This window comes from Octopus sinensis, linkage group LG1 (genome assembly GCF_006345805.1).
Source record: "Octopus sinensis linkage group LG1, ASM634580v1, whole genome shotgun sequence".
NCBI classification, from domain to species: domain Eukaryota; kingdom Metazoa; phylum Mollusca; class Cephalopoda; order Octopoda; family Octopodidae; genus Octopus; species Octopus sinensis.
This window is the reverse complement of record NC_042997.1, coordinates 44,981,396-44,994,291: the sequence shown is the minus strand read 5'-3', so window position 1 is coordinate 44,994,291 and position 12,896 is coordinate 44,981,396. Positions and strand designations below refer to the sequence as shown.

Here is a 12,896-nt window from a genome sequence, read left to right as displayed (position 1 = left end):
ATTTGTCTCTCTATCTATTTGTCTCTCTATCTATTTGTCTATCTATCTATTTGTCTATCTATCTATTTGTCTCTCTATCTATTTGTCTCTCTATCTATTTGTCTCTCTATCTATTTGTCTCTCTATCTATTTGTCTCTCTATCTATTTGTCTCTCTATCTATTTGTCTCTCTATCTATTTGTCTCTCTATCTATTTGTCTCTCTATCTATTTGTCTCTCTATCTATTTGTCTCTCTATCTATTTGTCTCTCTATCTATTTGTCTCTCTATCTATTTGTCTCTCTATCTATTTGTCTCTCTATCTATTTGTCTCTCTATCTATTTGTCTCTCTATCTATTTGTCTATCTATCTATTTGTCTCTCTATCTATTTGTCTCTCTATCTATTTGTCTCTCTATCTATTTGTCTCTCTATCTATTTGTCTCTCTATCTATTTGTCTCTCTATCTATTTGTCTCTCTATCTATTTGTCTCTCTATCTATTTGTCTCTCTATCTATTTGTCTATCTATCTATTTGTCTATCTATCTATTTGTCTCTCTATCTATTTGTCTCTCTATCTATTTGTCTCTCTATCTATTTGTCTCTCTATCTATTTGTCTCTCTATCTATTTGTCTATCTATCTATTTGTCTCTCTATCTATTTGTCTCTCTATCTATTTGTCTCTCTATCTATTTGTCTCTCTATCTATTTGTCTATCTATCTATTTGTCTCTCTATCTATTTGTCTCTCTATCTATTTGTCTCTCTATCTATTTGTCTCTCTATCTATTTGTCTATCTATCTATTTGTCTATCTATCTATTTGTCTAACCAACGGAGGAGAAAGCAAAAACTTTCGAGCAGTAAGTAACCCTCTGTATTCTAATTCATTAGAACTATGATCAAGATTGGTTGTGTAAATGCGCGTGGCTTGGGGTCCCCTTGGAAACAAGGGTACCTCTTAAATGACATAAAGTCACATAAGTTAGAAATCATAGCCATAAGCGAGACCAGACTCCACAATCCGCGGGCCCTAAAGACCATGTTTGGCGGACAGTTCAACATTTATTTTTCCCCCTGTCTGCCGAGAATGGGCGGTAGTGGCACCGCGGTACTTTTTCACAAGAGTCTGGATCTCAATGTAAGGACAATATTCGTAGACCCGGAGGGTAGACTGGTCGTCCTGGATGTCGACGGCAGCAATGGGTGCGCTTTTCGACTCGTATCAGTTTACGCACCGCCCTTAACAGGTCGGGCGGATTTCTTTCAACGTCTAGAAGTTTTCTTGGGAACGTCTCGTCCTTTACTCTTAGTGGGGGATTGGAATGCTACCTTGGACACGCATGTAGACTACGTGGGTAGAGATAGGAATAGACGGGGATGCAAATGCCTCAGAGACCTGCTCAGACGCTTTCAACTGTCTGACAGGTTCCGACTAGACCACCCGAATGCGCCAACGTGGACATGGAGCAACCGCATCGGGTCGTCGAGATCGTATCTAGATAGGATACTGTGTAGGACAGTAGATAGAGATAGCATAGGATGTCCACAATTCCACATAGTCAGCTACACGGATCACAAACTTGTGACATGTACGCTAGACTTAGGTAAGACACTTAGGCAGGGTCCCGGATACTGGAAACTAACGCGTCTTTCCCATCGAGACAAGTTTTCAGAGACCGGATTAGCACACTAGTAAAGAGGGCTTTGACGGGAGCCATCATCAACAACAAATGGTGGTTTGCCCTCAAGAGAGCAGTAAAAGCAGAAGCGATTAGGTACAGCAAAGCACTAGCCATAGATAGAAATAGAGTAGAGGGTGAGCTAGTTAAGAAGCTAGAAGAGGCAATTAGAAGCGGCATCGCATCCGACGTTTTGGCGGCGAGGTTGGCCCTCGACCAACACTTCAACGCCAAACACGAAGGATGTGCTGTCAGAGCTAGGATGCGTGCTCTAAGGAACGAAGGTGTTGGAGCCGCGAGAGAGGCCCGGGTGGCAGAGGCGCAACAGGGCAACAAAGCCACCATTCGGTCACTGGTAGATGAACAGGGGCGCGAATTGCTCGAGCCAAGTAAAATGTGTGAGGCCTTTCAGCAGCATTTTGCCCGACTGTTCGGAACGAGTGGAGGACAAGAACGTAGGGTGGACTTCAGTGCCTACCTACATAGCCTACCACGACTCTCGACAAGAAAGGCAGGATGCTGCGAAGGTGCCATCACGGCGGCGGAAGTGCGGGAAGCGATGGCAGAATGCTCGAGGGACAAATCACCGGGTTTGGATGGTCTACCCTACGAGCTTTACAATTGTATGCCAGACTTGTTTGGAGATCTCTTGGCGGCGGTGTACTGCAACTGGCAGCAAAACGGGAGCATTCCTGGTTTTGTGAGCCGAGGAGCCGTAACACTGCTGAAGAAAGATCCAAACAAGGGAAATGTAATAGATAACTTTAGGCCCATCACTCTGCTTAATGCAGACTTGAAAATTTTGGCCAAGGTGCTAGCCAAGAGGTTGGCGCTTGTCATCGAGAAACTGGTCGACAAGGCGCAAACATGCGCCGTGCCAGGCCGGACCATCCATGACAACCTCCATCTGATGCGCTACATCATAGACAGGGTAGTTAACGAACCTGGCATGGGTGGGGCCCTGATCAACTTGGATCAATCGAAAGCCTTTGATAGGGTGGACCATCGATACTTGGAGGCAGTCCTGAGAGCGGCTGGTTTCGGGCCCGTCTTCCGCGGCTGGATAGCTGCCTTGTACAGAGGCATCCGTTCGGTAATTCGCGTAAATGGACATCTATCGAGACCTTTCGACATTGCACGTTCGGTCCGTCAGGGATGCCCCCTCTCGGCGCTTCTATACGTATTGACTCTTGAGCCACTACTGCGGAAGCTGGCGACTCTAAGGGGCATCCCGCGAGAATTGGGATGCGGGACGAGCGTGTCTGCATACGCGGACGATGTCACCGTCATAGTGTCTAGCCACGAGCACATCGAGCTGGTCGGCGAGACACTGAAAAACTACGAAGCGGTGACAGGAGCGAAAATCAACCGGGAAAAGTCAGTGGGCTTGCGACTAGGCACCTGGAGAAGCAAGCCCATGCCGTCCACCAGCGCCTCCGTCGTGGGACGCTGGACCGACGGCCCGGTTGAGTTGCTCGGGGTCTGGTTTGGTCCGGACCTCCAAGTGGAGAAGAACTGGAACGAGATAACGAGTAGGGTGGTCACTCTCGCCCGGCAATGGGCCGAGAGGAAACTGTCCCTAAAAGGTCGAGCGGAGGTGGCGAACACGTACATCGCGTCCGTCATCTACTACCGCCTGACCGTCGTACCTTGTCCCGACCCTACCATCACCAAACTACAACGCATCCTCTTTCGCTTCTTGTGGAAAGGATGCGTCCCGATGGTCAGGCGATCCATTTGCTGTCAACACCCGTTAAAAGGAGGGCTGGGCATGCCGTGGTTGATGATGCGCAGACACGCGCTGAGACTGCGACATCTCTGGCTCTATGTAGACGACGGTGAACAGGTGTGGTCGCCGTTTGTGAGGCACGCTTTCCCGCAGCTCGTCTCCATGACCGAACTGCAGTCGTGGATCAAAAAGAGGCCGAGGAAGGGCGAATGGCACCGCGAGTGTCGCGTTGCTCTCAAGCAACTCTGCCGTCCTGGGTCGACCTTAAGTGACTTCAACACAACCAAAGCATTCTATAGGGGTTTAGTGGAGGGGAGGTACGACGACGAGCTCGGGGCGAACCTGGACGTCGACGAGGAGTACCTGACCCGCCTGTTCGGGACGACTTTCGGGCCAGGGCCCATGGACAACTTCCAGAGATCCCTGGCCTGGCAGTGCTACCGAGAAGCGCTACCCGTTCGGGATAAGCTCTACAGACACGGCTCGAGAAACACGGGGCCGACCTGCCCGAGATGCGGTCAGAGCGACGAAACCGTTCTGCACGCACTCGTTCAGTGTCCAACAATTTCCGACCTGTGGGCTTATGTCGAACAACTGCTGTCACGTGTGGGACGAGTCGGTTTATCAGCTGAGTCTATCGTCAATATTGTCACGCCTCCTTCCTTCAAACGGGAAGGAAGAGCTATTTTCATCATCCTTGTGGCTATGGCGAAAGAATGTATCTGGTGGACGCGTCTGAAAGGATTGGAGACAAACACTTTCCTCTCTGGTCAATCTCTCATCAACTTCTTCAAGTACCACTTGAAAAGGAAAGTGAGAGTAGAGAGGCAAGTTTTGTCTAGCGAATGTTTTAAAAAAAGATGGGTGAATGTAGCAAGAATGGCACGTATGAATGACGAAGCCACCTTGAGCATAGTCCTATGAACCCAGAAATCGAAAACAGAGAGTTGCTTATTTGCAAAAAAAAAAGAAAAAAAAAAAAAAAGAAATATAAAATGTGACTTCATTGACCGAGGTTACCGTGGTCTTTTCCGTAGGCTTTTCTTTCCACGGGTAAACCTCACCTGTCCTCCCCTTTACACTTCATATTGACATTTCTGTGATAACGATCCCTATTGATCAATTTTTTTCCTCTCCCCCTTTTTTTTTTTTTTTTTTTTTTTTTTTTTTAACCTCCCCTTTTTTTGTCCTCTTTCACTCCTTTTACGATCCCTTTTGATCGAAAATCCCCCTTCCTTTTTTTTTTTTTTTTTTTTTTTTAAACCTTCAAAAGAAAAGCTCTACCTTGTAATTTGTTCTATCTGTGTGCAGCCCTGTGTGGCTAATAAAGAAACATATCTATTTGTCTATCTACCTCTGTGTGTGTGTAAGGAGAGGGAAAATGTCTGTCAGTTGTGTTCAATTAACAAATTGCAATGTCTCCCTCCCTCCCTCCCTCTCTCTCTAATTGAAGAAATCCTATATTGTAGATTTCTATAACTCCCAAAGGGAGGCAGATAAAATCTGCCTTTTATAATAAGAGATATATATATATATATATATAAAATATATATATATATATACATATATATATATATATATATATATATATATATATATATATACTTTATTCAAAGGCAGTAGAAATATAACAAAAGCTGTTACTCAGAGTTTCACATTCCCATTCATCGGACAGTTTTGTTAAAAATATGTCAGCTTTTAAATAAAGTATATAACTCTACCTCTGGTATTTGAGTACTCTTTTTTCCACCTTGTTTCACATTTATGTGCTTACTCTGGTGTATATATATATATTTCTTGTCATCACACCTCATCACTTAAAATTTGCTTGGAAGGCAACTTCTCTGTGAGCAAGTCAACCTTCTTGAAATAGAAACCCCAAACTTCATTTAAAATGACATCATTCCAACTTAAATAAGTTTAGACCACACCAGATAATATACCTTAAAAAGATGGGATGGTCATGACTGGAATGCTCTTTTTAATAGGCTGGCTCAGTCAGTTGTGACTATGGACTAAACATTAACCCCAACTTCAGTCTTGTTGTGTGAATACTTTCAGTATTTAGTACATTATTATTCAAAGTACATCAATTGAAATAATCTTGTTCTTTTTTGTTTTTCTTCTCCATACCATATGAGATCACCTGTCCAAATAATGGGCAAGGTCTTGTTTTGCTATGAAGTTAATCATTTTATGAACCTCAGAATCCCATTGGACTTGTACATGATTCTTGTTTTCACAGCATGAAATGAATGAGAGACAAATCTTCTCCTGGATAGGATGCTAGTCTATTGCAAATAATTTTCCTTTGTTCTCAGTCATAGTAACAAATGCTTGGTGAATTAATTCACTGAGTATAAAATAAAATGTCCTGCTCTGAGTGAACAGGACAGTGTTATAGATTTGAACATACAAAGCACGATTTATTCCCCAGTGTCATATCCACTTGAAGAATATTTCACCTTTACCTCCACAGGACACTGAAATGCAGTATAACTATTTTGAATATAATCTTTTACAGCCACCTACTAAAAGTTCCTGGAATGGCATTCTGAAGGGATACATTGTTGAATATTGTAAAGAAAATAATGCAGAATTCAAAGTCAAAGTATCATTTGATCCTAATTCAAGCACAATATGGAAAGAGCTCACTGACTTAGACAAGTTTGTGACATATGAATTTCGGATTTTGGCCTACAATAAGAAAGGAAATGGACCAACTAGTAAACCTGTTATGTATTTTGTAGGCTATGCACGTAAGTATTGTTCAAGAGAATATTACCTAGTTTTATCTTTTCGCTGTTGCTGTCTCCTCTAGCATTCTTTATATTTTATATTTTAGTCTGGCAGGAAGGCAGTGTCTATGACTGGTGGGAGAAAGGGAAGAAGTTATTCTCATGCTGGAGCAATGTTTCTCAACTGGAGCTTATTATTGGTTATTGTAATGTTGGCTACTGTAATATTGTTATATATATATATATATATATATATATATATAAATAAATGAAAGAATGGAGTCGAACAAAGATGTTAACAAAATTCCTTTACTCTCGACACATGTTTCGAAGACAGCATGTTTTCATTCCAAAAGAAATAAAGGGTGCATTATGCAATCTTCTCATCAGGAAAGAAAGGGAGCCTCTCTGGACAACAAGACAAACAAAAATTTTGATGATTGCCTACATGGTAAACAAAGCGATAATGAGTGTTTTTTTTAAAAAACAGTTAGAAGAATTGACGTCAAAAATAGATAGTAGGAAGAGAAAGGATAAAGTAATAATAGGTAGGGAACAAGTGGAGAGGGAAGGGTACATTGATTGAAAGAATGTTCGAAGGCTTAGGAAAGAATTTCTCTATAGAAGTGGGGTGGACGTAAAGCTAATTGTTCAAGCCACAGTGACTATCAGTGAATTTTCCATACTGACGATAAACATAGGATAATTCATTCACCTACTTATATATATATATATATATATATATATATATATATATATATATATATATATATATATATATATATATATATATATATATATATATATATATATATAATATATATATATATATAACGGGAAGCTTTATGAAAATAGACAAAAGACGAAGGCTGGTGGGAAACAAACAAACAATTGTATTAGTATGGCGCTCAGGAAATATAAATAAAACAAGTCTTTAACGTTTCGAGCCTACGCTCTTCAACAGAAAGATACACAGAGAGAAAAAAAACACAGAAAGAAGGAGAGAAAAAAAATGCGTGCAGTAACTAACGAATCAACATGGCGATCATATATATACATACATGCACATACCCGCACACATCTATATACGCATGCACACATCTATATACATACATACCCGTACACATCCACATGTGCATACGAATGATTCCCATATACACGTCTATATAGGCACAAGGAAAGATGCAAGGTGGAAGGTAGAGTACAGAAAAAAATTATTTGTAAAAAAATATATCTATAAACCAAATTCTCTATAATATATATATAAAAATATATGAAAAAATAAAAGTAAAAGGTATAATGAGATAAAAAAACTTGTGCATGGCCATAATATAGAAAGCAAACTCTATCTGTAGTCTTGGGGGGACCAAAAATGTAACGAAAATTTGGTCACATATGGGCATGAGCCGAAAAGTTCTGCCCTTGAGTTTAGACATGTAGCAGGGTCTAAACTACTTTTCCAGATGAGCCATCTTTCCATGTTGCATAGGCCGCCCTTTCCACTGCCGTTGGTGTAGGGCTTACATTTGGCTAAAATCTTCCAATGGATGTTGTAACTGACACCTTTATTTTTTAAGGACCATATATGATTGGATAATTTTGTCGTTTTCCTTTTGTCCCAGAGCCTAAAGCTCAAGGTATGGTTATTGAACCTGGCCTTGAAATTGCCCTCTGTAAGGCCTACATATTAGGTGGTCGAAACCGTGTCTTTAGTGGGTATAGAGTCCATGGTAGCTTCATAGATGATGGTCTTGGACATGCAAGCTCCATTTAGCAGGCACAATTTTTTATTCCTGCATGAACAGCTGTTTTCATATTGTGGTTTTTGTGTGTTGTGTGTGATTATATTTTTAAAATTGGTAGTTGAGCTGAAGCTAATTTTAAAGTTGTGTTTATTGAAGAGCTTCCTGTAAGTATAGTTAACTGGAAAATCTCTATCTATCAGTGCTAAGAAATATTTGCCTGTATTGAAGGTCACCTTGGGTGAGTAGGGAGGTGTGAACCAGATGATCTTCCTATTTCTATTTCTCCTCTTCTTTATTGTTGGGCTAGTAACAGGTGTAAAGGTTATTTCTTCACTAAAACCACTATCTTTTAGAGCCTTATTATATACTGGAACAACGCTATTAAAAATGTCCTTATCGGAGGAAAGGCTAGAAATCCTCTTACTAATATTTTTAACTAAATTTTTGAATACTATAGGGGGATGGCATGAACCTACATTAATATAACCAAGTCTATCATTGGGCTTCCTATAAGGCTTATAACTGTTCTTATTAAGATCTAAGGAAACGTCTAGGAAATTGACAACCGTCAGGTTGGTATCTATAGTTATACTAAGTCCGAGGTTTTTCATTAAATAGGCGTGTGCATGGCTGTGTGGTTAGGGAGCTTGCTTCCTAGCTACATGGTTTCGGGTTCAGTCCCACTGCATGGCACTTTGGGTAGGTGTCTTCCACTATAGCCCCGAGCCAACCGAAGCTTTGTGATTGAATTCGGCAGGCGGAAGTTACTGCCGTGTGTGTATATGTGCGTGTAGGTGCTTGTGCCTCTCCGAAAGAGAGAGAGGGATAATATCCTTCCTAAATCGATCCTGTGCTGGTCCATTTGTATTAAAACGAGGGCATCATCTTTGTAGATGGTGAAATATATGTCAGGAAAGGTCTTACCTAATGTATCGAGTAGAAACAATCCAATAAGATCGCATATGCCTGCTCCCTTTGCATAACGGTCAAAATCACTGTTTATAGCACTTATATCAAGAAAGTTCATCAGAACAACAAATATCGTAGAAGGAATTTACTGAGGGTATGAAGCAGGATTAAGCATGGAATTCTATGCAAACAATGTGATATTTTTTTTCTGGTTTTGCACAGTCTGAGTTCAAATGACACCGATGTCAACCTTGTCTTTCATTCTTTTTAAGTGCCATAAAATAAAGCACCAATCAAGTACCGGAGTGGATGTAGTTGACTAAATCTTCCCCACTAAATTTGCTGCTGCTGTTTCTTCTTCTTCATCCACTTCTTCTTCTCCGTCTTCTTCTTCTTTTTCTTCTCCCGTATCTTCTTCTTTTTATCTCCATTCTTTCTTCTCTTTTTCTTTCCGTCTTCTTCTTCGTCTTCTTCTTCGTATTTCTTCTTCTTCGTCTTCTTCTTCTTCTCTTCTTCGTTCTATTCTCTTCTTCTTCTTCTTCTTCTTCTTCTTTCTCCGTCTTCTTTTTCTTCTCCGTCTTCTTCTTCTTCTCTCGTCTTCTTCTTCTCAGTCTTCTTCTCCTTATTCTCCTTTCGTCTTCTTCTTCTTCTTCTTCGTCTTCTTTTTCTTCTCCGTCTTCTTCTTCTCCGTCTTCTTCTCCTTCTTCTCCTTCTTCTTCTTCTTCTTCTTCTTCTTCGTCTTCTTTTTCTTCTCCGTCTTCTTCTTCTCCGTCTTCTTCTTCTTCTTCTTCTTCTTCTTCTTCTTCTTCTTCTTCTTCTCCGTCTTCTTTTTCTTCTCCGTCTTCTTCTCCTTCTTCTCCTTCTTCTTCTTCTTCTTCTTCTTCTTCTTCTCCGTCTTCTTTTTCTTCTCCGTCTTCTTCTTCTCCGTCTTCTTCTTCTTCTTCTTCTTCTTCTTCTTTTCTTCTCCGTCTTCTTTTTCTTCTCCGTCCTTCTTCTCCGGTTCTTCTTCTTCTTCTTCTTCTTCTTCTTCTTCTTCTTCTTCTCCGTCTTCTTTTCTTCTCCGTCTTTTCTTCTCCTCTTCTTCTTCTTCTTCTTTCTTCTCTCCTTTCCTCCCTTCTTTCTTCTTCTCCGTCTTCTTTTTCTTCTCCGTCTTCTTCTTCTCCGTCTTCTTCTTCTTCTTCTTCTTCTTCTTCTTCTTCTTCTTCTCCGTCTTCTTTTTCTTCTCCGTCTTCTTTTTCTTCTCCGTCTTCTTCTTCTCCTTCTTCTTCTTCTTCTTCTTCTTCTCCTTCTTCTCCTTCTTCTCCTTCTTCTTTTTCTTCTCTGTCTTCTTCTTCTCTGTCTTCTTCTTCTTCTTCTTCTTTTTCTTCTCCATCTTCTTCTTCTCCGTCTTCTTCTTCTTCTTCTTCTCCGTCTTCTTTTTCTTCTCCGTCTTCTTCTTCTCCGTCTTCTTCTTCTTCTTCTTCTTCTTCTTTTCCGTCTTCTTTTTCTTCTCCGTCTTCCTCTTCTCCGTCTTCTTCTTCTTCTCCTTCTTCTTCTTCTTCTTCTTCTTCTTCTTCTCCTTCTTCTCCGTCTTCTTCTTCTCCTTCTTCTTATTTTTCTTCTCCGTCTTCTTCTTCTCCGTCTTCTCCTTCTTCTCCTTCTTCTCCTTCTTCTTTTTCTTCTCTGTCTTCTTCTTCTCTGTCTTCTTCTTCTCCTTCTTCTTTTTCTTCTCTGTCTTCTTCTTCTCTGTCTTCTTCTTCTTCTTCTTTTTCTTCTCCGTCTTCTTCTCCGTCTTCTTCTTCTTCTTCTTTTTCTTCTCCGTCTTCTTTTTCGTCTTCATCATCTTCATTTTCTTTTTCATCATCTTCTTCTCCTCCTCCTCCTTCTTCTTCGTCTTCTTTTTCGTCTTCATCATCTTCGTTTTCTTTTTCATCATCTTCTTCTTCTCCTTCTTCTCTTTCTCCTTCTCCTCCTCCTTCTTCTTCTTCTCCTCAGAAATGTAAGACAGCAAGACCAACTAACTTAAAATCCAAAAATGGAATTAAAAAATTAAGTCAGAATGAAGAAGCAAAGTCTAACACTTCTCCAACAAAAGGGGGGACTGCCCAAAACAGCAAACTTTTGGACTGTTTCTACTCACTAACTGCCAATTGCAGACACTAGTTTCACCGGACCCTAATATTTACTTTATTAGGTACTTTAAAGTACTTTATTTATGTTCTAGTTTTTTATATGTCCTCACAAAGTTCACATCATATTCCATTCCTTTTAGGTCAATAAAATAAAATTCTTGACATTTATTAAGTGGGAGTTAATTAGGTTTCAGTTAATTAAGTATAATGTTTGAGTTAATTAATTATACCTTCTCCTACTAATTTCTGGCTATGTACCAATGGAAGAAATTTATTTATTTATTTATTTTTTGTTAATGAATTAAATGTTTGTTTTTTTTTTCTTGTTTTTCTTTCTAAATGACTTCAGCGCCATCTGCTGCACCGTTGAATGTTACATCTGTAGCTGTAAGTGGTTCAGAAATCAAAGTTTCCTGGTCACCACCCTTGAAAAGTACTCAAAACGGCGAAATATCTGGCTATAAAGTAAGTTCTATAATTAGCTTTGCAAAGTGACCCAAACTATATTGTACTGCTCCTATTGCAATACCTGATTTACATATTCTATTAAACTATTCTGCATGGAAAATATGCATATTCTTCAAAATGTAATCTCCCTCCTCCTCTCTCTCTCTCTCTCTCTTTTACAGTTAATTTTGTGTGTGTAAAAAAATGGGATGAATGATATGTGTGTGTGTGTGCTTGTGTGTATACATTGGTGTGGGTGGAGGTTAGTATATTTATATACAAGCCAAAATGAGGAACTATTTTTCTCTGTGTGATGTATGCTCAAAGAGCTGTGGTGCCAGCTGCGCTACAAAAGCGTGTATTAAGTGAATTTCATATGGGACACCCAGGGATTTCAAGAGTGAAATCATTAATGAGTAGTTACGTGTATTGGCCTACTGTGGACCATGATATTGGAACAAGTGGTGAAATCCTGCAGAAGTTGTGTTCTCATAGCAAAGTCACTCCCAGTGAAATTCCAATCATGGCCCAAGACAGACAGTCTGTGGTCCAGGCCACATATAGGTTTTGCTGGACATTAAACAGTGCATATTATCTGATCATTATAGACAGCTATACCAAATGGCCGGAGATATGTAAATGCTGTCAACCAACCTCAAAGGTAACAATAAGGCTCTTTCGTGAACTTTTTGCATAACACTGTGTTCTGGACACCATAGTATCAGATAACGAACACAGTTTTTGGGGTACAAATTTTAAAATTTCTGTGAGAAGTGTGCAGTCAATCACATCTCTACTCTGCCATACCACTCAAGATCAAATGGGGAAGCAGAAAGGTTCATAGATACATTTAAGCAAGCACTAAAAAAAATCAGGAAATGAATTAGGCAATGATGTAGCACTAACTGCAATTCTTAACCTCAAAATCTCTCGTGGAGGCGCCATCCAACCAAAATGCAAATATATGGGAAACTACCACCTGTGTCATCTCTTGTGAAAGGTAGGATATTCCAGTTTGCTGGACATTGTTGTAGAGCTGAAAAAGAAGTAATTTCTACTCTTCTCCTCTGGAAGCCATCTACTCGCAATACCAGAGGGAGCACACTCTCCTACCCTGATGTAATCTCCAGGGATACAGGCATCCAGAAACAGGACCTCCGTAATGCTATGATGGACCGTGAAGTCTGGCGTAGCATGGTAAATTCCGTTGTCTTGACCACGGTTGAAAAATGATGATGATGATGAAGAGTTTACAGGGTAACCTAAGCACTTGTTCAGCAAAGTTTCCCCCGTAGTGCTGATGTTTACCTGGAAGATAAAATCAATTTTTGATAAGCTGTTACCTATAAAAAAAAAACTTATAGGGAAAACCCAAGAATCACAACAAAGTGTTTTAATGTGGGAGATAAAGTTCATTTCAAAATATATAAGAATGGAAGACAAGGTTGAGAGGATGGTATAGTGACAAAAGGCGGTGAGCTGGCAGAAACGTTAGCATGCTGGGCGAAATGCTTAGCGGTATTTCGTCTGCATTACGTTGTGAGTTCAAATTCCGC

At 40.3% G+C, this 12,896-nt stretch overlaps 1 protein-coding gene across 9 annotated transcripts in view; it reads left to right on the top strand.

Annotated features, from left to right (window-relative positions):
- The window catches only part of LOC115216625 (protein sidekick-2-like), a 676,686-nt gene that overhangs the window by 578,096 nt on the left and 85,694 nt on the right, over positions 1-12,896 (top strand). For all 9 annotated transcript variants that reach the window (XM_036500690.1, XM_036500685.1, XM_036500715.1 and 6 more), the window contains 2 exons: positions 5,915-6,149; positions 11,243-11,358. In XM_036500690.1, the coding sequence (XP_036356583.1) occupies positions 5,915-6,149; positions 11,243-11,358 (351 nt within the window). The remainder of the gene's footprint in view (positions 1-5,914; positions 6,150-11,242; positions 11,359-12,896) is intronic.